General features: G+C 40.9%; 1 protein-coding gene across 2 annotated transcripts in view; it reads right to left on the reverse strand.

The window, feature by feature from the left end:
• The window catches only part of C1H14orf37 (uncharacterized protein C14orf37 homolog), a 140,572-nt gene continuing 125,756 nt past the window's right edge, over positions 9,804-24,619 (reverse strand). The window contains 3 exon segments of one of the 2 annotated variants that reach the window (NM_001244542.1): positions 9,804-10,551; positions 10,787-10,921; positions 18,482-18,513. In NM_001244542.1, coding sequence (NP_001231471.1) covers positions 10,483-10,551; positions 10,787-10,921; positions 18,482-18,513 — 236 coding nt within the window. In that variant the 3' untranslated portion in view covers positions 9,804-10,482. 2 annotated transcript variants of the gene reach the window in all.

Here is a 24,619-nt window from a genome sequence, read left to right on the forward strand (position 1 = left end):
TTAATGTTTGACAAGGGAGGCAAGAACATAAAATGGGAAAAAGAAAGTCTATTCAGCAAGCATTGCTGGGAACCTGGACAGCTGCATGCAAAGCAATGAAACTAGAACACACCCTCACACCATGCACAAAAATAAACTCCAAATGGCTGAAAGACTTAAATATACGACAGGACACCATCAAACTCCTAGAAGAAAACATAGGCAAAACACTCTCTGACATCAACATCATGAATATTTTCTCAGGTCAGTCTCCCAAAGCAATAGAAATTAGAGCAAAAATAAACCCATGGGACCTCTTCAAACTGAAAAGCTTTTGCACAGCAAAGGAAACCAAAAAGAAAACAAAAAGACAACTTACAGAATGGGAGAAAATAGTTTCAAACGATGCAACCGACAAGGGCTTAATCTCTAGAATATATAAACAACTTATACAACCCAACAGCAAAAAAGCCAATCAATCAATGGAAAAAATGGGCAAAAGACCTGAATAGACATTTCTACAAGGATGATATACAGATGGCCAACAAACACATGAAAAAATGCTCAACATCGTTGATTATGAGAGAAATGCAAATCAAAACTACCATGAGATACCACCTCACACCAGTCAGAATGGCCATCATTCATAAATCCACAAATAACAAGTGCTGGAGGGGCTGTGGAGAAAAGGGAACCCTCCTGCACTGTTGGTGGGAATGTAAACTGGTACAGTCACTATGGAGAACAGTCTGGAGATACCTTAGAAATCTATCCATAGAACTTCCATATGACCCCGCAATCCCACTCTTGGGCATCTATCCGGACAAAACTCTACTTAAAAGAGACACATGCACCCGCATGTTCATTGCAGCACTATTCACAATAGCCAGGACATGGAAACAACCCTAATGTCCATCCACAGATGATTGGATTCGGGAGATGTGGTATATATACACAATGGAATACTACTCAGCCATAAAAAAGAATGACATAATGCCATTTGCAGCAACATGGATGGAGCTAGAGAATCTCATCCTGAGTGAAATGAGCCAGAAAGACAAAGACAAATACCATATGATATCACTTATAACTGGAATCTAATATCCAGCACAAATGAACATCTCCTCAGAAAAGAAAATCATGGACTTGGAGAAGAGACTTGTGGCTGCCTGATGGGAGGGGGAGGGAGTGGGAGGGATCAGGAGCTTGGGCTTATCAGACACAACTTAGAATAGATTTACAAGGAGATCCTGCTGAGTAGCATTGAGAACTTTGTCTAGATACTCATGTTGCAACAGAACAAAGGGTGGGGGAAAAATGTAATTGTAATGTATACATGTAAGGATAACTTGATCCCCTTGCTGTACAGTGGGAAAATAAAATTTAAAAAAAATGTATGTGTGACTGGGTCACCTTGCTGTACAGTAAAAAATTGACTGTAAACCAGCTATAATGGAAAAAATAAAAATCATTAAAACGTTTTAAAAAATAAAAATAAATAAGGACTAGGGGGTATATTATACAATATAACTGTAGTTAACACTGCTGTATGGTATATGCAAAAGTTGCTAAGAGAGTAGATCTTAAAAGTTATCACAAGGAAAAACAAAATTCTGTAACCATATAAGGAGATGGGTCTTAACTAAATTTATGGTGATCATTTTGTAGTATATGTATGTCAAGTCACTATACTGTATACCTTAAACTTATCCAGAGCTGTATGTCAACCATTGCTCAATTAGACTAGAAAAAAAAGTAGAAAGCAGTTCCATAAATGTATAAAATTTGTTATTAAGGATAATAAATGGTTTCATTTCCTTAAAACACAAAAGAGAAAAACAAGGTCCTGAGTTTTGGGTCTCATGTCACAGAATAAGAAATTCTCACATTAGTCTTTACAAAGCAAGGGAGTCAATCAGATCCCAGACAGTAACTCATGCCTGAGGCTCAACCAAAGAAACATAATCAGCTAAAGGTACTTGGAGGGTTTTCCCAGTTTAAATTTTATTAAGTGTTAAGTTCTTTCTTTGGAACCCACTATGAAAAGTTACAGAGAATGGTCACATCCTTACCACATTTTGTAGAAAACCAAAATCTGTCTATACTTTTTTTTTTTTTTTTTTTTTTTGGCCTACTTGTAGGATATTTTTCTCAGGCCAGATCTGCTGGGATAACACAGGGGCAGTCTCTCTGCAGAGTGAGACTCTGGAGTCCATGATATCTGCCAGGCCTCAGAAGTGCCAGGACCCCGGTCAGTTTCAACCATCATCTTTTCCCTCATCCTGATTTCTAACCAACCCCCAGGTCCTACTGTGTCCCCACCCCCAAGATCTCCAGAACCCATCCTCCCCCTCCACATTCACTCCCGCAGCCTCGGTCCAGGCCTCGGGCGTCTCTCACCTGTGGTGATGCACCAGCCCTTGACTCTACTTTGACATTGCTCCTCCAGTCTCCCCAGGAATTCAGCCTGGATCATGTCACTTCTCAGCATAATCCCTTCCATGACTGTCTAAATGCCCTCAAAGTCCTAACTCCTTGGCATGACCTGGCAGACCCACAGACTCAACCTCATATTTTACAGTGTATGTTCCCACAACACCAATCCCAACCCTCACTCCTTTTGTCCCCAGCGCTCCAGACATGCTTACATCATCTCTCGCCACTGCATTCTTCATGATCACTTACTGCTGGATTTTGCACACTTGGTTCCCCTGGCTAGAGAATTCATCTCATTCTTGCCTTTACCTGATGAAGCCTTACTCAACTCTCTGGCCTCGGGTTTGATACTACTGGTTACAGAGAAGCATTTCCATTCTTAGTTGGGTTAGCTGCTACTTTTCTGGATCCCATTGTGTCCCTGGGATGAAATGGCCATTTACTTTTTCCCTCACTAGTTCCTGAGCTCTTTCTGGTCATGGACTGCATCTTACATTCCTTGTTCCCCCAGCTCTTAACATACTGCCAGGCACTCAAAAAAGACATTCAAAGAGTTCCCTGGTGGCCTAGCAGTTAAGGATTTGGTGTTGTCAATGATGTGGCTCAGGTTTCTGCTGTGGCCTGGGTTCAACCCCTGGCCCAGCAACTTCTGTATGCTGCAAGTGCAGCCAAAAAAATAAAATAAAATAAGACATTCGATATATACTGACTCATGGAGTTACCATCATGGCGCAGTGGTTAACAAATCTGACTAGGAACCATGAGGTTGTGGGTTTGATCCCTGGCCTTACTCAGTGGATTAAGGATCCAGCATTGCCGTGAGCTGTGGTGTAGGTAGAAGACACGGCTCAGATCTGGCGTTGCTGTGGCTGTGGCCTAGGCCAGCAGCTACAGCTCTGATTAGCCCCCTAGCCTGGGAACCTCCATATGCCGTGGGTGTGGCCCTAGAAAAGACGATATATCTATATATCTATCCATATGTATATATATATATATAGAGAGAGAGAGAGAGACAGAGAGAGAGACAGAGAGAGTCCTTCCGTAAGAAGCAATTGCATCACAGTGCTCTTGACACACATCTGTGGGATTTGATCAGTTCAATTGCAAATCACTGCAGATTTTTTTTTTCTCTTTTCCTTTATCTTCCGCGCAAAGAAATAAGGGGAAACTGATCATTGAAGGTTTTGTATCAAGATTCCCTTTTGGAAGAGAAAAGGCTTGAACCATCTGGTATCCAAATACCTTCCTGTTTTGTAAGACTGTGCTTCTACTTTCCTCCATGTATCATTTGGTCTGCCTGGTCATGAAAAAGTCTGAAAATACACAGTCAGACTCTGTGGCTGTGCTATGAGGCATAAAATTGGGAGAACATCTCAAAATGTGATTTGGTCCCTTTCTTTATTTCACTGTGAATTAGGAAGAAAATATTGAGATGCACAGGACAATTGACTAACAGTTTCCTGACTTGATACCAGGTTCAGATTTTAAAGACCAGAGTAAACGACCTCTCCACCACAACGGCAATAAAATTATCCAATGAGCTCTCCATTTGTCTTCTATTCTGCTCGCTCTGTTTCCTTACCTGTGAACCTTGAGAAGAAAATTAAGAGGATTTCGTCCCCTGCTGTTAATTCTTTGGTTTCCACTCTTTCTCAGCTCTTCCATCTTCATCCCCTGAAAGGTTAACCTCTCAGCAAAATCAGTCTTAAATTTTGGATCTGGAGACTCCAATCTTAGGATGAGAATTGCTACATGACATTACAAATTATGAATAGTTATCATTTGTTTATTGCTCCTGCTGCTTTTTGAGGAGGGAAATTGAGATCTTTGCTTTACTAAGTGGACTACTTGAGATATTTTTACCCCAATATTTCATGGTTTTTTGTTTTTGTTTTTTAACAGTGCCTGCAGCATACAGAAGTTCTCAGGCCCGGGATTGAACCTGAGCCACTGCAGTGACAACACCAAGTCCTTAATTGCCAGGCCACCAGGGAACTGTGTGTGTGTGTGTGTGTGTGTGTACATGTGTTGGGTTTTTTCCCCCATAAGTGTTTTTAAGCAAACTAGAACAAGGGAATGTGTGATCTGCTTCTTTGTTCTTTCGCTGCTGTCAACTGAGGGAAATTTCCTTCTTCCTTCATTTCTTCTTTCTTCCTTCGTTCCTCCCTTCTTTCCTTCTTATCTTATCCTATAAACACATAATAGAAACTTGAGCTAATAAATAGGGAGTTAGATACCCCAAAAAGGATAATCCCAATGCATGTGTGCAGGAACACTGGCTGATAAAATAAGGGCTGATTATTCTTTCTGCACGTAAAACTTAAGCCACAGAATTATGCTTCCAGCTCTTTTGACTGCCAAACTTGATAATTATCAGAGCAAATAACTGGACGTCCCTCCTCAGCCCATCCCCAGTTTCTCAGTCTAATGGCTTCCTCCCCAAAGGAGGTATGTATCCTATGGGAGGTGCCAAATGTACAAATGAGTGGCATTTAGTAAGCCGACACTCTTATTTTGTTTTCACATTATTTCCTATTCCTAGAAATTTATATTCAGTCATTTGAACTCTGCACAGTTAAGAAAGTTATGTAACTGGGCTTGAGCTTATTTAAAGTAGCCCAGCTTCTTTCATCTCTTTAATCATGGACTTCAATTCCCTCCCACTCATGCCCGCTCTACCTAGCACATGGTAATTGTCTTTGATAGAGAGATGGAGACATTAGATGGGTGTAGATGTATGGCCCCTTCCCCTGCTAATGGTCTACCTCATTTGCATTCCTCTCCTCACTTGTCTTTATCATTTTTCCAAATATTGGTATATTCGGAACTTGAGCCTCCTCTGGCACATTCTAATGTTTTATGCTGTTTTTATATCTGCTCTGCATTATGATTTTTTCTTCCACCTTCTACCCACAGTTCTTTCTTGGTAACCATACCTCCACACCTTTTTAGCAGAGTTGTTTTGTTTTTTGGTTGTTTTTTTTTTTTAACTTCAGTTGTAATCTTTGTAATCTTGCCTTTTCAGAGCTCCCTGCAGTCAAAACAAAGCCTGTCTTGCCAAAAGGCCATGCAGTGAACACTTTGTACCAAATAATATACCTCGTTCCCCCAAACTGCTTTTTGGCATCTGATAGAAATATTGATTATTTATTGAATATTGAATATTGAATATGCACAGAAATCACAATCTTTGTGAATGATTTGGTGCTTTTCCACTAAGCTGTGGATGTAATTCCCACTCAGGGGTTTTGTTTGGACTTGCACATAAAAGAAGATACCTGGAAATGTGTGGAGAGAAACACCAGGAATAACTCCAGGACATTTTAAGTCCTCGCCTTTTAAAAAATAATTATGGGAGTTCCCTGGTGAATTAGTAGTTAAAGGATCTGGCATTGTCTCTGCTGTGGCGTGGATTTCTATCCCTGGCCCAGAAACTTCCACATGCTGCAGGCATGGCCAAAAATACATATATAATAATAATGACAACGATGATGAAATAAAGAACCGGCTTTGATTGACCATGCTTTAATACTTTAACTATATTCTAAAACTGTTCTTTAAAATTGTTCCCCACATGGAGTTCCCATTCTGGCACAGCAGAAATGAATCCAACTAATATCCATGAGGATGCAAGTTCGATCCTTGGCCTCACTCAGTGGGTTGGAGATCCAGCATTGCCATGAGCTGTGGTGTAGTTTTCAGAGATGGCTCATATCCTGTGTTGCTGTGGCTGTGGCGTAGGCCCGGCAGCTACAACTCTAATTTTGACTCTTTGCCTGGGAACATCCATGTGCTGCAGGTACGGCCCTTAAAAAAAAAAAATATTCCCCACATTTTTGACCTGTGTAAGAGATACATGTGCTTTAAGAAACTGTTTCTGGAAGACTGCATCTGAGGCAGTTTACAAGCTGAAGCTAAGGCTAAGGCATTGCCAAGGGAAGCTGTTTCCCTGGGATACTAATTAACTCCCAATATTGCATATAAATTAAGCCAGCAGCTACTGAAAGAAGCAATTTACAGGAGAGGAAAAACTAAAGAGGTTTAAAAGAAAGGTACGATCTTCTGATTAGAGGAAAACACCCAGGGCCCAGGAGGACCCCTTCTCTCTCCATCCCAGCCTTCCACTCTTTCTCTAGAAGCTTCCACACTTTCTTCATTCCTTTTCTCCACTCTGGGAGGTATAGTTGATTGGACAGCTGAGGAGGGAGAGGGTCTCTCCCACATGGGCCTGTTCTCCCTCGTTTTGCTTTGTTTTTTCCTTTTTAGGGCCACACCCGAGGCGTATGGAAGCTCCCAGGGTAGGGGTCTAATCAGAGCTAGATCTGCCAGCCTACACCACAGACGCAGCCACGCGGGATCCAAGCCGAGCTGCATCTGCAACCTACACCTCAGCTCATGGCAACGCCAGATCCTCAACCCACTGAGCGAGGCCAGGGATCCAACTCAGTTCTCATGGATACTAGTTGGGTTCTTAACCCACTGAGCCATGGCGGGAACTCCTCCTTCGTGTCTTTATAAAGCAGCTGTTCTCTGCAGAGAGGCTCTCCCAGTTGTGTCCTCTAACTTTCTCGACAGGCGAATCCCAAGCTCCTCCCCTGCAGATTCTGATTCAGTGGGTCTGAGAAGGGGCCTTGGAATTTGTAAGTTTAACAAGTGTCCCAGGTAATTCTTAGGAGCCAGAGAGTCTGGGAAACATTGCCTCTCCCTTTGAGAATAAAACACAGTCCCTGGTACCTGCAATGGGACACCTGTAGTTCTGAGCGGGTCAAGTCAGTTCAGAGGGTAGGGTGTTAGCAATTGAGGCTGCAACTCTCAGCCCCACCCCCACTTCTAGATAGCTTTGTTTGTTTGGCTGTTAAAGGTTTTAGTTGTTAGAATAGAGATAACTTTTCGGGGGGCTCAAGGGCCATGCCCATAGACTGTGGAAGTTCCTGGGCCGGGGATCAAACCTGCACCACAGAAGTGACAACGCCGGATCTTTAACCACTAGTTCACCATGGAACTCCTGAATTTTTATTTTTTATATGCAAGTATAAGCATACAAATCACTATTTTTAGGTAAAGCCATCAATGCCTGATCGACTGCTTTCCATCTGAACTAGGGCATAACATTGGCCGGTTCCTCCATGATGGTGGCACCCCAATCCAGGTTTTGTTCAGAACATAACAACCTTTTCCATTCCTCTGAATAATCTAAACCAACCACTGAAAATCAATGTACCACAACCACTGGCAGGAAGGAAAATGGCCAAAGTAAATACAGCAGTTGAGTCATCCACGGAAGCTTCCACTGAACCCAGGGGTTTAAATGGCTTTGTACTGAAATCTGCTAGGATCTAAGTAATCTCTTCTCCTTTAAACAGTCACCTGTCCCACAAAGGACTGCAGAGACATTTCTGCTTAGGCCAAAACGTATATGCATGTCACCTCCAGAGCCCTTTGGACAGCTGAAAATGTGTGTCTGTCCTCTGATGTTATTATACTATAGTTTGAAGGTTAAACCTATTAGCCATGGCCTAGTTCAAACTACAGACTATGAGTAGCCTGAGGCATTGGTGGCCATTAGTATCACCCACATGATGCTGCACGAGGTGGCCTATTGTGTGTTCTCTGCAAACCGCTTCTCAAGAACACAAAGACAGTGATGCTACATTATGCTTACTGCCTCCTAACCTTAGGAACACTCACTGCAAGGGGCTGCTCTTAGAAAGGGCAAAGGTACTCTATGCAGTACTAGGATATATCTACTCCTGAAATTACAAATTCCTGGAGAGTCAATGAGGTTCTGAGTTCTATTTTTAAAACTGGGTTCTGAGCTTATTTGTCAATTGCTAACGTCTATTTGACTACACAGAGCTTTTCATTTCTCTTGATCAATCTCACCCATTTGCTTACATCTCTTGGCAAAAACAATGAAAATGATTTGACAAAAACATTCTTGGTAGTTCTTCTGTGGCTCAGCGGGTAAGGATCCAACATTGTCACTGCTGTAGCTTGGGTAGCTGCTGTGGCACGGGTTTGATCCCTGGCCCAGGAGCTTCCACACACCATGGGCACAGCCAAGAAAGAAAGAAACATTATTGTAAACCAGCTATCCTTCAAGAGAGGATTCAAGATAGGTTTCTCAGAGTTCCTGTCATGGCTCAGTGGAAACGAATCTGACTAGCATCCATGAGGACATAGATGTGATCCCTGGCCTCTCTCTGTGGGTTAAGAATCTGACATTGCTGTGGCTGTGGTGTAGGCCAGTGACTGCAGCTCTGATTCGACTCCTAGCCTGGAAATATCCATATGCCATGGGTACAGCCTTAAAAAGATAAATAAATAAATAAATAAATAAATATTAAAAGGAGAGTTTTCTCTATTTGTTCCCTGAAGGTGATACTTAAATTTAAGTGACTGTATAAGCAATAATTGGGCTAGGAGAGGAAAAGAATTTGTGTGTGTATAAGAGAGAAATTAGTAAGGCATCATTCATTTAATAAAAACAGACATTTGTATGACATGTTCCTTGGCCAAGAAGCTATTTTATTAGAAGCCTAGTTTTAAAGAAAGATTCTGAAATGTCATAGATTCCCCCAGAGAATATGGAAAAGGGACTGAGCTGAGGATAGGGGTGTGTGGTTTTGACTCCGGGTGGTTTCTAGTCCTGATTCTTCTGGGTGTGACTCTGGACAATCACTTCACTTCTCTGCTTAAGTTCTCTCTTCAGCCAAATAGGAGAATAAAAATGTGTGTCCTACCTCACACAGTGGCTATGAGGAAAAGCTGTGTGGAAAAGAGAAGACCAGGCTCCAATAAATGAGAACAAGTTCTCCACAGTGTAAAGCACCATGGACTGTGTCATTAACAACCTTTCTTCTTCCATGCAAATGAGCCAAGTGTTTACCTAAATACTCAACCTCCTGAAAGTCTCAAATACCCTGATTCAAAGATAGGGTGAAGAACTACATTCTAAGGAGAACGAGAAATGATCTAACACAGTCCAGCATCCCCCCAGAATGAGATGCCCTGAGGGAGCTGTTTTTTTTTTTCTAATAAGCTCCATTATGTATCAGGACTCTGGCTCCTGAGCCTACTCCTACCACCAAATGTCTGTTTTTATAATAAAGTCAAACAAGGACCATTGGGTGCCCAATTATTCCATGGCTAAGACCACAGACGTAGAAAAGCAATGTTCTGAATAATTGTGGCCACACAAGTACAGAGCCAAATGGCAGAGATAAATGCTCTGGAAGCTTACCTACCCTCCTTTTCCTCTTGACTTCTTCCTCATTTCTTCTTGACCAAGTCAGATGATCCACAAAAAGGACATCTCTTAGTGGAAAACATGTAAGCATCTATGGATAGGTCTGTTGGACTCAATTACACTACTTAAGAAAGCAAGCTTACATTAAGACCAAGAGTCAATTTAATGCATTATTCTTCGCCAAGAATGAGAACAAAAGGGAAGGGGAAAAATAATAAAACCAGGAGACTCAAGTACATAATGCAAGGTACATACAAATCTCTATAGACGCCTAATGCACTAAGAGATCTTCCTTGCTGAAAAAGATTTCATTCTGAGTTGCTGCTAGTTTGGATGCAAATGTAGTATGTACCATAGCCCAAAGCCTAGGGATTCAAGTAGGTAGAGCAGTCATCACAAGTTCTTCTTTGTTAAGATTTCTTGTTCAGAGTCAAGTGTGCCTTGGCAACAACAGTCATTATACTTAATGCAGGTAATCCAAACCAAGGAAAAGACACTGTGGAAAAATACAAAATATTTACTCTACCTAACCTATAGCAACTCCTACCGAACAACACATATGCTGCATATTTATGAGTTGTAGCCCAGGGCTGTGGAAAACTCGCTACAGGATAAAAACAAACACTGCCTACTACAGTTCATATACAGCATGCCTTCTCTTCTCAGTCCAAGAAAAATCTACTATCTAGCAGATAACGAGACCGATGGCCTGACAGCCCTAATGTGGCAGAATGTTGTTCTTTTTTTTTTTTTTTTGCCCCCAAATAAGAAATAAAATAATGACATCGTTGAATCTCCCAATTAAACTCCAGTCCAATTCAAAATTCATCTTCAGAGCTGTCGGCTAAGAGCATTACTCGATCTTGCATGCTGTTGAATTCTCTCTGCTGGGAAAAGAAAATAGAAAAGCGTTAAACTCCTTCTGCCGCAGAGAAAAGCTGAGGGACATGTGGGGGAAAAAAAAACAACGCAGCCAAGGAAGCAGCTGCAGCAGCTAATCCGAACCACTGGGCACGTCAGTACCATTCCTGCATCATTAAGCCCCGCGTGTTTTATTAAGCAAATGAGAAAAGCCAAGACTGTTCTGAAACTGATTAGCTTCTGCTGTTGTTGATTCCCTACCTTTCTTTTATGCCGTTTGAAGCCATTTCTCCTGCGGCGATTCATAACCTTAATGCTGTAGAGCGCTCCCAAGATGAACAAGGCTCCAGCTATCCCTACCCCTACTGGCACCAGCATCCCAGACATATAGCCAGCCTGCACAAGAAAGGAAACATGCGTTAGGATGCTGACCAGATGCTGCCCTGGGTTTCTCAGTTCTGCTGGATAGCAGCAGGTGTTTAGACACTTGGAATTCTCCTGCCTGCTTTGTTATAAAATAGCACCTGGAATAAAGTTACTTTTTAGGGAGAAGGCAACAGAGAGAGAGGTATGAACTCTTTGGGGCTATTTCAAATATTGAGCAGAGGTACTGAAATACATCAGCCAGATGAGCGGCACCTCTAGCCACTTGCTTCCGCACATCTGTCAACATCGGGTTTTGGTGACAGAAATATAATTTGTATTAAAGCTGTATGAAGAAAACCTCTGAGGATGCCTGGACTATTAAAATGCTATACACTGGAAATACCAGCCTGAGTCAAGTTCCAAGGGGGCTGAAGTGCCCTCTGGAAGAGTGTGTTTCCTGGAGGGCAAAAGGCAGTTCTTGACACTGGTGGTCCTTCTCACACAATCTTAGCCGCCTCACAGTGACAAAGGAAAGAGGAATGTTTTGGCATGTGGGTAAAAAGGGAGAGCTTCTGGACACAACAGGGAAGAGAAGGAGCTGCGAAGGAAAGGGGACGGATGTCAGGGGATGGATGGAGCACAGGCAGGAGAGACAGGGACAAAAAGAGGGCTCTACATAATGTGCATGGATTCATTTCTATAAAAGAAAAAAAACCGCCCAGTAGATGAGACCACAGGTGAGGGCTGGGAGAGAATTCTGAGCGTGCAGGTGTCAAAGAAAGAAAGTGACAGAGAAGGGCACAAAGGTCACTGCCGCCAGCACTGGTATCTTCCAGAAGAGCCGGGAGGTTTCAAACCCATGTGGGTCTCCACCATCCCCAAGGCATCACCATGGATACCTCTGTCCTAAAAGAACAGCATGATCTCCACACACTACCGATCTTGAGTAAGGAGCTCTGGAACAAGCCAAGTTCAAGGTAAGGCCATCACACTAAGAATGCTCCCTGTATCTTGGCCAACAAGGCACCTAAGGGACAGATGTCTATGAGCAACTAGAGCCCTTTCATGGAGGAACATGACACTGCTTTACCTTCCACAATGGCCCCTTCTGGAAGCCTACCCAGACAAAACCCATAAAATACAGTATTTTAAAAATACTACAATAGGTACCTTAGAAAGGCATTATTTTAGGGGAGAACCATAAATTTGTTCAGTTATTTGACTATTTCAAAATGTATTCATATAGCACCAACAATTTCCAGTACCTTTCAGGAGGAGCCCAAAACAGAGAAGGACAAAAAATAAAAGTTTTCTAAAAAGTGCTGAAGTAAGCAGGCTGTGATGCTGTCCCAACATTTCTAGAAGGAAATCAAAGGACCAGATGAGACTTTACAAAACTGTGGCACCCACTTCTTGTACAAAGCCAGCACATTCCCTGGTTCTGTTTTCCAGAGTCTTCAGTTAGAGAAGAATATGGAAATTTTTCCATTAATTTGAGAACAATAGCACTCTTACTCAGAGTACTGTTTATCCCCAAGAAACAAAGCCCAGTCATTTTTCAACAAATTAATATGCTTTGGAGAAACCCAAACTTTTTCTAAGTTCTTTCACATCTATAAAAATCTGTAATTTTCCATGTGGGAAAACACTAGACAACAGTAAAGTTTGGGTGCTTTCCACAGAACTATGAAATTTTTTTTACATCACCATTATCGGCACACGAAAATATATGTATATGATGATATACGGTCAACTTTAAGCACAGGAGATTCGATTTTACAGAGCTGTACCTTCAAATGATGATATTTGAACTTTGGGGAGCTCAACTTAATCTCTGCATGGTCTCCTCACACTACATAACTCAAATCCCACATCAAAAACATGAATATTATATAATGTGCCACTCTTCCCCTGTTTTTTATTTGCACATCAAGACTTCTGGTTTCTAGAGCTTTATATCATGTAGACTTCACAAAAATTCAGTTAATCCTGCTCTCTCCTCTTTTTTTTTCATCCCCTCTTGTGTGTGTGTAGGTCTGTGTCTGCATATGTGTGTTTGTGTGTCTGTATTTGTGTGGCATCTGTCAGTGCTTAGAAATTACAGGTAAATTACAAGATGGGAACAAAGCAACCTACCCTCTTCAGATATAATTTAACCATTCCTCTTTGGAAACTGACTAACTGGAAATAAGTTCTTTTTTTAAGAATTGTCCAGGACTGGCTTCCTGCAGATGAGAGCAAATAAGACATGTATGCATATTTTTTTAAGTTATAAATTCTGCCTAGAACCTTTCCCTGTTCAGAATTACTGGATGTACACAACCCTCCCCATGTAACATCCTGAAAAGGCTACAACCACATCTGTGCACATTCAAGAATGTATAATTTGAATCTAACCATAAGGAAATATCCAATAAACTTAAACCGAGGAATGTTCTATTTTTAAAAAACACTATACTCTTTAAAACTGTCACTGCCATGAAAGACAAAAGATGGCTATAAAAAAGTTCCACATTAAAGAAAACTAAGGAGGAGTTCCTGTTGTGGTACAGTGGAAACAAATCCAACTAGCATCCATGATGATGCAAGTTTGATCCCTGGCCTCACTCAGTGGTGTGGGGATCCGGCATTGCCATAAGCTGTGGTGTAAGTCACAGACGAGGCTCAGATCTGGCATTGCTATGGCTGTGGTGTAGGTCAGTAGCTGTAGCTCCGATTTGACCTCTAGCCTGAGAACTTCCATATGCCATGGGTGTGGCCCTAAAAAAAAAGAAAAAAAGAAAACTAAGGAATCTTGACAACTAAATGTGTTATAAGATCCTAGACTAGAACCTATATTGGAGGAGAAAAATGCTTTTATAAAGGACATTTTGGGTGTGTTTAAAAAAATGAAATATGGATGCCAGAACAGATAAATGTATAACATCGATGTTAAGTGTACTCAAGCTGATAATTGCAGTGTGGTTTGATAACAGAGTATTCCTATTCGTAGGAAATATGCACTGAAGCATTGTGTGTAAAAGAGTCAGGATGTATGCAACTTGCCCTCAAACGGCCCAGAAAAAAAGAGCAGAGGCAGGGAGATTGTTGGCAAATGATAAAACAAATGGGGCAACATGAGAAGAAGGAGTGCAGCTGAAGGAAAGGTAGAGGGGGATTCTTTGCACTATTTTATTCATGCATCTTTTTTTAAGTTTGAAATTCTTTCCAAATAAAGAGTTTGAAAATAAAAAATGGATTGCAAGGTAAAATGTACTAGATGGAATTGTTTTTGTGTTTGGTTTTAGTTTGTTTGTTTTGGTTTGTATTTATGAGAAAGGTATCTCCTTCTTCTCAGGATAATGCATTTGTTCAAAGAAACTGGTCTTCAAAAAAATAAGAAAATCAAATGTTTTGCTGTACCACCTAAAGTCTGCTGAATTAAGACAATGCCCTTATGATGTCTCTTCAACAATGGTTCTCAGACTTGAGCATGCACCAAAATCGCCTGCAAGACTTGTTAAAAAAACAAACAAACCAACAACAACAACAACAACAAAAAAAACCCACAAGTTGTTGGACCCCTTTCCCAGAGTTTCTGCTCCAGTAGATCCATGATGGGAACTGAGATTTTGCATCTCTAACAAGCTCCCAGATGATGCCAGTGCTACTAGTCCAGACTACACAGGAGAATCACTGTTATGAAATACAGGCTGGATCATCCACTTTCTGGATTATTTCCTAAAGCCAGAAGAAACAGAATGATCCTGGTGATAGAACAGTAGGGCTGGTCTTTATTACACAACCAAAATTTTGATGCATCATCAATTTCAAGAAACAAAATACATCAATAGGAAAAAAAAATACATCAATAGGTAGCCAGGTAAGGGTTTGCCAGACAAGCATCACTAACTTGGACGTTTAACCAGGAAGATTAATTATGGAATGAGTATAGGGACTGTTGCTCAAAAATATTCGCCCCTTCCTCTAGAGCAAGAGAACCTCCCATCTGGGCTGGGTACAGGATAATGATTACTTCCTCCAGCTGGATGTGACCGTGTGATAAACCTCACTAAGGAGATGATACCTAAGTAACACATGCTACTTCCAGAGCATGCTTTTCAGGAGGGGAGCAGAGTCTTTACCACCTCCTTCAAGAATGGCAGAGTGCTTTTATCTTCCCTCTTAAGAGGGGAAGGCTGTCTTAGCCTCCCCTCTTCCTCTTCCTTCTGGCTAGAATATGGACCGAACTGCCATCCAGGACCACAAGACAACCTTGAGAATAAAGGTCACAAATGATGGAGCATCAAAGAGAAGGAGCCTGACCTTTCACAGTGCTGCTCCACAATAACCCTTGATTGCTACCTGCAAACTCATAAGTGAGAGACAAACGGACTTCTCTCTAGGTTAAGCCACTGTCATTGGGGGTTTCTGCATTCATGGCTGATCTTAATCCTAATTCAGAAAGACTAAACAAACACAGTGAATGGAATAATTCAGAACTTTTTAGAACACCTACCACACTTTCTAGAGTCCAGCTAACTAACAGGGAAACCAGTATCAGAAACAATTAAATGAAGCTAAAGGGAGAAGATATCCTGGGTTGACTATAGAGCCAGTTAAATATGTAGCTTAGTTTTCATCTCTAAGGGATTCCGTGACTTTCATCAAAGCGGCAATAGTTTCACTCTCAAATAGTTTCTGAAGATAATAACTAAAAAATCTCTTTTATGGTGATAGCCAGTTAGCTAGAAAGACAGATGAAGAGAAAGAGGGAGAGGGAGTTCCTGCTGTGGCTCAGCAGAAACAAATCCGACCTGTATCCATAAGGATGCAGGTTTGATCCCTGGCCTCGCTCAGTGGGCTAAGAATCAGGACCTAGAGATTAGCATATTAAGTCAGAGACAAATATCATATGATATCATTTATATGTGGCATCTAAAAAAATGATACAAATGAATTTATTTACAAAACAGAAATAGATTCACAGACATAGAAAACAAACTGATGGTTATCAAAGGGTATAGCAGGGTGGTGGAGATGAGATAAATTTGGAGTTTGGGATTAGCAGATACAAACTATTATACATAAGATAAACAACAAAAACCTACCATACAGCACAGGGAACTATGGTCAATATCTTGTAATAACCTATAATGGAAAATAATCTGGGAAAAATATATTATAGTATAACTGAATCACTTTGCTATATACCTGAAACTAACACTTTGTAAATTAACTACTTCAGTTTGAAAAATGGTCAAATTAAAAAAAAAAAGTAAGGAGTTCCCGTTGCGGCACAGTGTAAACGAACCCATTGAGTATCTGTGAGGACACAGGTTCAATCCCTGACCTCACTCAATGGGTTAAGGATCAGATGTTGCCATGAGCTGTGGCGTAGGCCACAGAGGCAGCTCAGATCCTGCATTGCTGTAGCTATGGCGCAGGCCAGCAGGTAGAGCTCTGATTCAACCCCTAGCCTGGGAACTTCCATATGCCATGGGTTCAGTCCTAAAAAGACCTGGAAAAAAAAAAAATGAAGGCAAGGCAAAAACAAGTCAATCCAGTGGGAGTCTCAACTAATTTTCTTCCAATTTTTTAAAACTAAGATGTAACTGAAAAAATACTACAGAATAAAGTGACGAGAGGGCTAGAAAAACTTCAAAATAATCCAGAAAACTAAGATCACACATAAATTATTTCTCTTGATGAAACAGAGCAGAGAGAGGGTGCCAGGCTTTTGAGACAAGTTAGGAAGGAAGGGTCCACAGGAAGAAAAAAATACACCCTTTCTCTAAAGCTATACAGATTTCTAAATGGAGTGGCGAAGCTACAGACATATAGACAGGTTAAAAAATTTTCAACATCCGGAGTCCCCTTCATGGCGCAGCAGAAATTAATCCAACTAGGAACAATGAGGTTGTGGGTTTGATCCCTGGCCTTGCTCAGTGGGCTGGGGATCCAGCATCGCCGTGAGCTGTGGTGTAGCTCGCAGACATGGCTCAGATCTGGCGTTGCTGTGGCTATGGGGTAGGCTGGCAGCTGTAGCTCTGATTAGACCCCTAGCCTGGGAACCTCCATATGCCATGGGTGTGGCCCTAAAAAGACAAAAAGACCAAAAAAAATTAAAAATTAAAAAAAAATTTGCAACATCCAACATCAAAACAGGCTACATGCCAAAATTTATTTTAAGTCTTTTTCTTCTCTATTTTTGTAACTCAGAAGGATATTTTCTATAGAAACAATGACATATGGATTCCTAGATTAAACTACCAAATCTGTTTGCTTTTCATCACATTATATTTTCCCCTGAAAAATAAGAAGCACTCACAATGAAAAAACATTCAGTTCTGAACTTTTGAGCTTCTTTTACCCCAAATCTTGCTCATGCATCTGATTATACCTTCCTTAGACAACTGAAGCCATTATAGATATCAAAATGGCCTCTACTGATGTCAACAGGCTTCAAACCTTTTAACATCACTTTTAATATAGATGTACATTCTCATTCTCAAAAACTATATGTGCTAAATTTTACCGAGAAGCAGAAAAATAATAGGAAGTAGAATTAATATAACTCTACCATTTCAATTGCAATTGAATGTTTCCTTTTATCCTGTAACATTAAACTGTAGCAAAAAAACAATACTACTCATTCAAATATGGGGACTGGGGGGATTGACCTCAAATAATAATAAAAAAAAAGATAGGAAATACCGTCAACAGATATATATCCTGAGACAAGTAAAATGGAAGTACTTCCTATCTGGCAGTTGAAAAGATTTCCATTTAACTAAACCCCCAGTGAAATCTGAGCTGGGTTACAGTAATGGGATCTGACACAGGCTACAGCAAGAAGTTCAGAATTCCATCAACATTTTTATGAGTAATTCCAGTTTGAAATTACAAGGTACCAAAAATGAAACCTTAGAGAGTGTTGAAATTAAAAGAAAATGAAAAATATGAACCTGGAAGTTAATCTTGTCAATCACAGATGTAGATGGTGGAATTCATGCAAGAGAGAAAAATATTTTTCAATAACTGGCCATTCCAGACAGGTCAGCTCATTATCATTCAGTAGATAGTGACAATAATAGTCTCTATAAAAGTGGGTCTAAGGAGAACACTCAAGTGTTCTGGTGCTTTTAATCCCACCTCCCACTATGGTTTAAGGATGCCATTTCTACCACAAACTTTTATTCGTCAATCAAGTCTATCCTTGGATCAGAAAAATCAATGCCTTCCAAAAGCCACAGTATTTCTTCCTCATATAGGAAGATCAGGTTTAAAAGATCCTTGCACTGGGACAAAAAATGCCCACCAGAATGGGATTACACTCCTGAAATTCCCTAAAAGGAACTCTACCTTGCCTGTGTCAAGGGTGTTACTCAGTTTTTAGTACCAGAAATTACATCCCATAGAATGAATGGTACTTCAAAAAATCAGGCATCCTTTGTGTTCTTTCTTACTGAGTACTCAGACGTGGCTTTGTATCTTTGCATAGAGTACCAGAATCAGAATAATGAAATAAAGCTCCATTACTTTCATGATTTTTCATTTGATAAAGCCATGCCACCTAAGACAAATCCAAAGGAAGAAAATATTTCTTACCTTGTCTTTCAGTTTTTCCATCCAGCTTCTCACTAAGGAAAATAAGAGAAGAAAATGTGAATAGTCATCTTTTATATTTCACTGTGTTAATTTGGTAACTTGTATTTTATGGTATTAAGTTAATTTGAGACAATGAAGATTTTATTGCATGAAATACAATGAAAGGGTCAACCATAGTAACACAATGACAGTAAAAGACTTGTTTTTTTCTTATTTATTATTTATTTACTTACTTATCTCCTTACTTCATAGGGCCACAACTGCAGCCTATGAAAGTTCCCAAGCTAGGAGTCAAATTGGAGCTGCAACTGCAGGCCTATGCCACAGCCACAGCAACGTGGGATCGAAGCCACATCTGTGACCTACACAGCAGCTTGTGGCAACTCGGTCCTTAACCTACTTAGCAAGGCCAGGGACAAAACCCACATCCTCACAGATACTGTGTCAGGTTCTTTTTTTTTTTTTTCCCCCCACTGTACAGCAAGGAGATCAAGTTATCCTTACATGTATACATTACAATTACATTTTTTCCCCACCCTTTGTTCTGTTGCAACATGAGTATCTAGACAAAGTTCTCAATGCTATTCAGCAGGATCTCCTTGTAAATCTATTCTAAGTTGTGTCTGATAAACCCAAGCTCCCGTGTGTCAGGTTCTTAACCCACTGAGCCACATCAGGAATTCCCTTATTTATTTTAAAATGCAAAAAAAGGAGTTCCCTGGCGGCTCAGTGGGTTAAGGATCTGGCATTGTCACTGCTGTGGTGCAAGTTCAATATCTGGCCTAGGAACTTCTGGATGCCACAGGCACAGCCAAAAAAAATGCATAAGAAGAGCACAAACATATCCCAGCCTGTCATCATTAAAGGAACAGAAAAAATTTATGTTTGCTAAATGTATTTCCTTTTTTAAAAAAATTATATGGCCACGCCCACGGCATACGGAAGGTCCCAGGCCAGGGATTGAATCCAAGCAGCAGCTGCAACCTAATCCTCAGCTGTGGCAATGCCAGATCCTTAACCTACTGCACTGGGCCAGGAAATGAGCCCATGCCTCTGCAGTGACCGGAGCTGCTGCAGGCAGATTCTTAATCCAATGCACCACAACAGAAACTCCTAACTGTATTTTCTATTACTGAATGTTATTGGTCCTTTGGGGGGAGCATGTCCACTGCATGCATTAAGTTCCCAGGCCAGGAATCAAACCAATGCCTCAGCAGGGAACAGAGCCACAACAATGACAATGCAGAATCCTTAATCTCTAGGCCATGAGGGAACTCCTCAAGTTCTTTTCTTTTTTTTCTGTTTTGTTTTTTGTTTTTTGTCTTTTTGCTATTTCTTGGGCCGCTCCCGCGGCATATGGAGGTTCCCAGGCTAGGGGTCAAATCGGAGCTATAGCTGCCGGCCTACGCCAGAGCCACAGCAACACAGGATCCGAGCCACGTCTGCAACCTACACCACAGCTCACGGCAACGCCAGATCGTTAACCCACTGAGCAAGGGCAGGGATCGAACCTGCAACCTCATGGTTCCTAGTCGGATTCGTTAGCCACTGCGCCACCAGGGGAACTCCCTCAAGTTCTTTTCTAACCTGACATTTTCTCCTTATCTTTATTCTTCATCTTTCTCCATTTTTAAGAAGCTCCACGGGAACTCTTCACTTGAATCAATGTCAGAGAATAAAGGTAGGAAAATGCAATGTGCAGGCCGGGCTGCTCAGCTCTTACTAAAAGTGGTAAATAGTTTAGGCTCTGCAGCGCATACAGTCTCTGTCTGTTGCAGCAAGAAAGCAGCTAGACACAGTAATCCGTAAGTAAGGAGGTTTGGCTATATTTCAATACACTTTATTTATAGACACCAACATTTGAATTTCATGTAATTTTCTCACATCACAAATATTTTTCTTGGCATTCCCGTCGGGGCTCAGTGGTTAACGAATCCGACTAGGAACCATGAGTGTGAGGGTTCGATCCCTGGCCTTGCTCAGTGGGTTAAGGATCCAGCATTGCCATGAGTTGTGGTGTAGGTCCACAGATGCCGCTCAGATCCAGAGTTGCTCTGGCTGTGGTATAGGCCACCAGCTATAGCTCCAATTCAACCCCTAGCCTGGGAACTTCCACATGCCGGGATGCAGCTCTAAATAGCAAAAAATAAAAAATAAATAAAAGGAAAACCAACAACTGCAGTTTTTTAATAGAGACACAAGACATCACAGTGACGAAAGGGGTATGAATTGACACAATTATTTGGAGGTGCATGGGGAATTTGCTATTAATATCAAAAAAGCTTTTTTAAACGTTTTAATTTTTATCAGACATTCCAGTTGCAGAAGCAAAGTAGCTTAAACAATTAACCATGGATTGCATAAAAATGCATTTAAGTGCTGTTCACTGCAACATTGTTTATAATCAAAAAGAACATGTAAATAGCATTAATATTCAGCAATAGAGTAATGGTTTAAATGCTTAAAAGGAAACTAAACCTTACACTATGTCTGAAACATAGAATATTAAAAAAAAAACTAAACTTATTTAAAGAAAAATATTTAATGACATGGTGTTGCTCCCATTACAAATTGCAAATGAAAAAAAAAAAACAGGGTATGTATAATGTGAGCCCAAGTTCATGGATAAAAATACTATGTGTATAATTGAAATGATGGGCATCAAAATGTTAACTGAAGTCATCAATAGGTCGCAGAATTATGGGTGATTTTTCTCCTATTCCCTATACTTCTAGGATTTTCCAAATTATTTTTAATTGTTCAGTACTTTTTAAATAAAAAAGATACCCTACCCCCCAAATCCCTACAAAATTCTGTAAACCTTTGCAAATGGAATTTAATGGTAGATGGTGATAGTGGGAAACATGAGAGGGAATTTTAAAGTCGGCTCACAGCTACAGATTCATTCTAATCCTACTGATTCTGGTTTGTGTTCTTCAAAATTTATTGAATGCAAGCCTGAAAGTGTAGCAATATAATGAGGCCTGTGGGCTCCCCTTTTAGGGAGACAGGTAGATGGAAGGAAAGAAAGTAGACAGGGATTATTAAAAGCAAAAAAGAGTAGACAAGGTCTATTAAAAGCAAGTTCTCCACCATGCTCACCAGCGCCCAAGCACAGCAATGTGCCCTCCCTATAATCTCCATTTATCCAAATTAATAAACAAATTAATTGAAAGACCTCAAGCTACCTGAATTTATAAAATATGCCCTTTCCATATAGCCTTGTGCAAGATGTACTTTACAGCTCACATTCAATTTTGAAAGGGTTATAAATAAAGTCTCTTTAATAATCAAATTTTCAGAGTTCCCGTCATGGCTCAGTGGTTAACGAATCCGACTAGGAACCATGAGGTTGCGGGTTCAATCCCTGGCCTTGCTCAGTGGGTTAAGGATCCAGCTTTGCCGTAAGCTATGGTGTAGGTTGCAGACGCGGCTCGGATTCCATGTTGCTGTGGCTCTGGCATAGGCTAGCAGCTATAGCTCCTATTTGACCCCTAGCCTGGGAACCTCCATATGCCACAGGAGTGGCCCAAGAAATGGAAAAAAGACCAAAAAAAAAATCAAATTTTCAACACCATTTACAGCTTTCTGGAAACCCAATTTTTACCTTGGTCAATGAAAAAAGAAATGCATGTCCTACTTATAAAAAATGAAATGTCAGACATAGTCCTTTGTCCAAAGCATATATAACTAAATTTCTTTTCCTTTTTTCTTTTTTTTTTTTTTTTAATTTTCTACCACAAACATGCATGCAGAAATTCCCAGGCCAGGGACTGAACCCTTGACACAGTTGCAGCCTGTGCCATAGCTGCAGCAATGCCAGATCCTTAACCTGATGTGCTACATGGGAACTTCCTAAGTTTCAATGACAGTATTTCTACAGTGTCAAGAAATAAATGGAGACCAGCTCTTTTCCTGCCTTGTTATTTAACCGTAAGTGCCTCTTCCAGCCCAAGAAACAGTCAAAGCTTTTTTCCAACTTATATAACACATTTGAGAATAATAAAGCCTACCAAGGTTTAAATGTTGTCTGCATGTTTTTTAAAGAACCTTGAGTTTTTTCAGCTACAGATTATTCTCTAATGATGCTAAATTTACCTGCTTTAAAATCACACAGAAACTCTATCTATAATTATTTGCTCCTCACATAATTACAGAACAGCAAGATTCTGATGAATAGAATGACCTATTTCTTTGCATAGGGCTAAGTGAGCAGTAATCGTGCATCTAAGAAACAATTAATTCTGAAGGCTCTGTCCTGATATTTATAGAGAAGTGTACAAAGAGCCCAGATACCCTAATCTCCACTTTCAAGTAATATAAGGATATCTTTAGTTGATTGCAAAATGAGGAATGACACTAGGTATCTACTGGAAAGCTGCAAAGAAAATGTCTCGCAATCAACTGCACATCTTCTTGGGGTCATTCATTAACGATAACAGTACTGATAAATCATAAACTGCATATGTCAACCTTATGATGAGAAGGATGTTATGAACTTCAACTTCATGGAAATATATGTTGCATTAGTGAAGAAAATATCCCTCCATTTATGTTTCTTCCTTTTGCCCAAAAAGTAAGCTTGATATACAACATCACTCACCACAGGAAAATACAACTTGTCTATGCCCTCCTCTACATCCAATAGTGGGAAAAACAAAAACAAACAAACAAACAAACAAACACTGCACTTTGCCTAAGACACCCCTGTCAGTTCTGCTGACACTGAGGTATGGTTTCATGCTCAGCAGCATCAAGGCCATACTCAGGGGACCTGAAATTCTCTCCCAACTCACTCTTACAGGTCCCGCTTCACATTTGGACTACTTGATGCTCAATCCCTTGGTGAAAAAGAAGTTTGGTCTTCGTGCTTTATTTTTAATAGAAACATTACTGCTTCCTGAAGTGCAGTATCATCTGGCTTCCAGTGCAAAGTCAAGTTTGTGTGTGTTGCTGGCCAGATCCACTGAAACAAACATTTGCCTTCTCAAGTTGTACATGAAGCTATAGCAAGCGTGAAGTCCACCAGGCCCACATCTGTAGCCCCTTCTGTTTTCAATGCTATGTAAAGTGATAGACTGTTCCAGCTTCAAGACAAGGTCCCCACGCACCCCTCTCCTTTATATAAATTTTGGGACTTCCACTGACAAGAGCCAAGGCTTGATGGTAGGATAAAGCAAAGAGAAGATTGGCTGAGTGATCAGGTAGCTGTGAAGTCTCCTGTGTGCTGATAACCTTTATCTAAACTTCCTGACACGATTCTACTTGATGGACATGAAGTTCCCACTTCCCTAGTGCCCGTGGCTCAGCCAACAGATCCGACCAATTAGACATGGAGCGCTGAGTGGGTACTCAAGTGGTTTTCAAGGCAGCTTCAGGGTTTGTTTGCAAATGTTCCATTTACCAGTTCATAATGTGACACTACTCACAATTATGGGCAAATACCAAGGCATGCTCTCAAGCAAAGTAAACGTAAATCTTTGGCTAAGAACACCTGAGCATCATGGTTAATTCACTCCCAGGTGAGCTTTTCTGTTATCTAAATGGATGACTTAAAAGGAAAGCTTCCCTGAGCTCTTGATCCTTTGCAAAAAAACCTAAGGGCCTCGCCAGACCACCATAGGACAGCAGGAGAACAACCTCCATCTCCACCTTCCCCCTTTGCAAATCCCTTAAGCAAACGTGGCGCACGCTCCCTGGGAGCAGCTGTTCAACGATACACGGAGAAACCTTTTATTAAAGCAACAGAACCAATCTCAGTGTCCTGATTCTTTAATCATTTCAAACAGACTTCTATTTTTCCAGGTTCTTGAGATGCTAACCCTCTTGCCTGCTATGTCTGCTCACTTTCCCTCACGCTGAGTTATTTCCTTGTATGATCTGCAATTCCCCATGGGAATGGATTTTTCAGTGCAGGTTGTTTTCCCCTACAAATCTTGTGCAGCCTACGTGGCAGAAGTGTCACCACAGATGAGCGGTTCCTGTTTGCTTGAGTGGAGTCCACCAGGGGGTTCACCCACCTGGAATGGTGCTCTGTGTGCATTTCTGAGTTGTGGGTTCCGGCACAAGGAAGGCATGCCTGGGGCTTCCATGTCTTTTTCTCTCCCACTCGGAGCCCCTTATGGTTTCCTTGGCTTG

Source organism: Sus scrofa, chromosome 1 (genome assembly GCF_000003025.6).
Source record: "Sus scrofa isolate TJ Tabasco breed Duroc chromosome 1, Sscrofa11.1, whole genome shotgun sequence".
NCBI lineage: Eukaryota > Metazoa > Chordata > Mammalia > Artiodactyla > Suidae > Sus > Sus scrofa.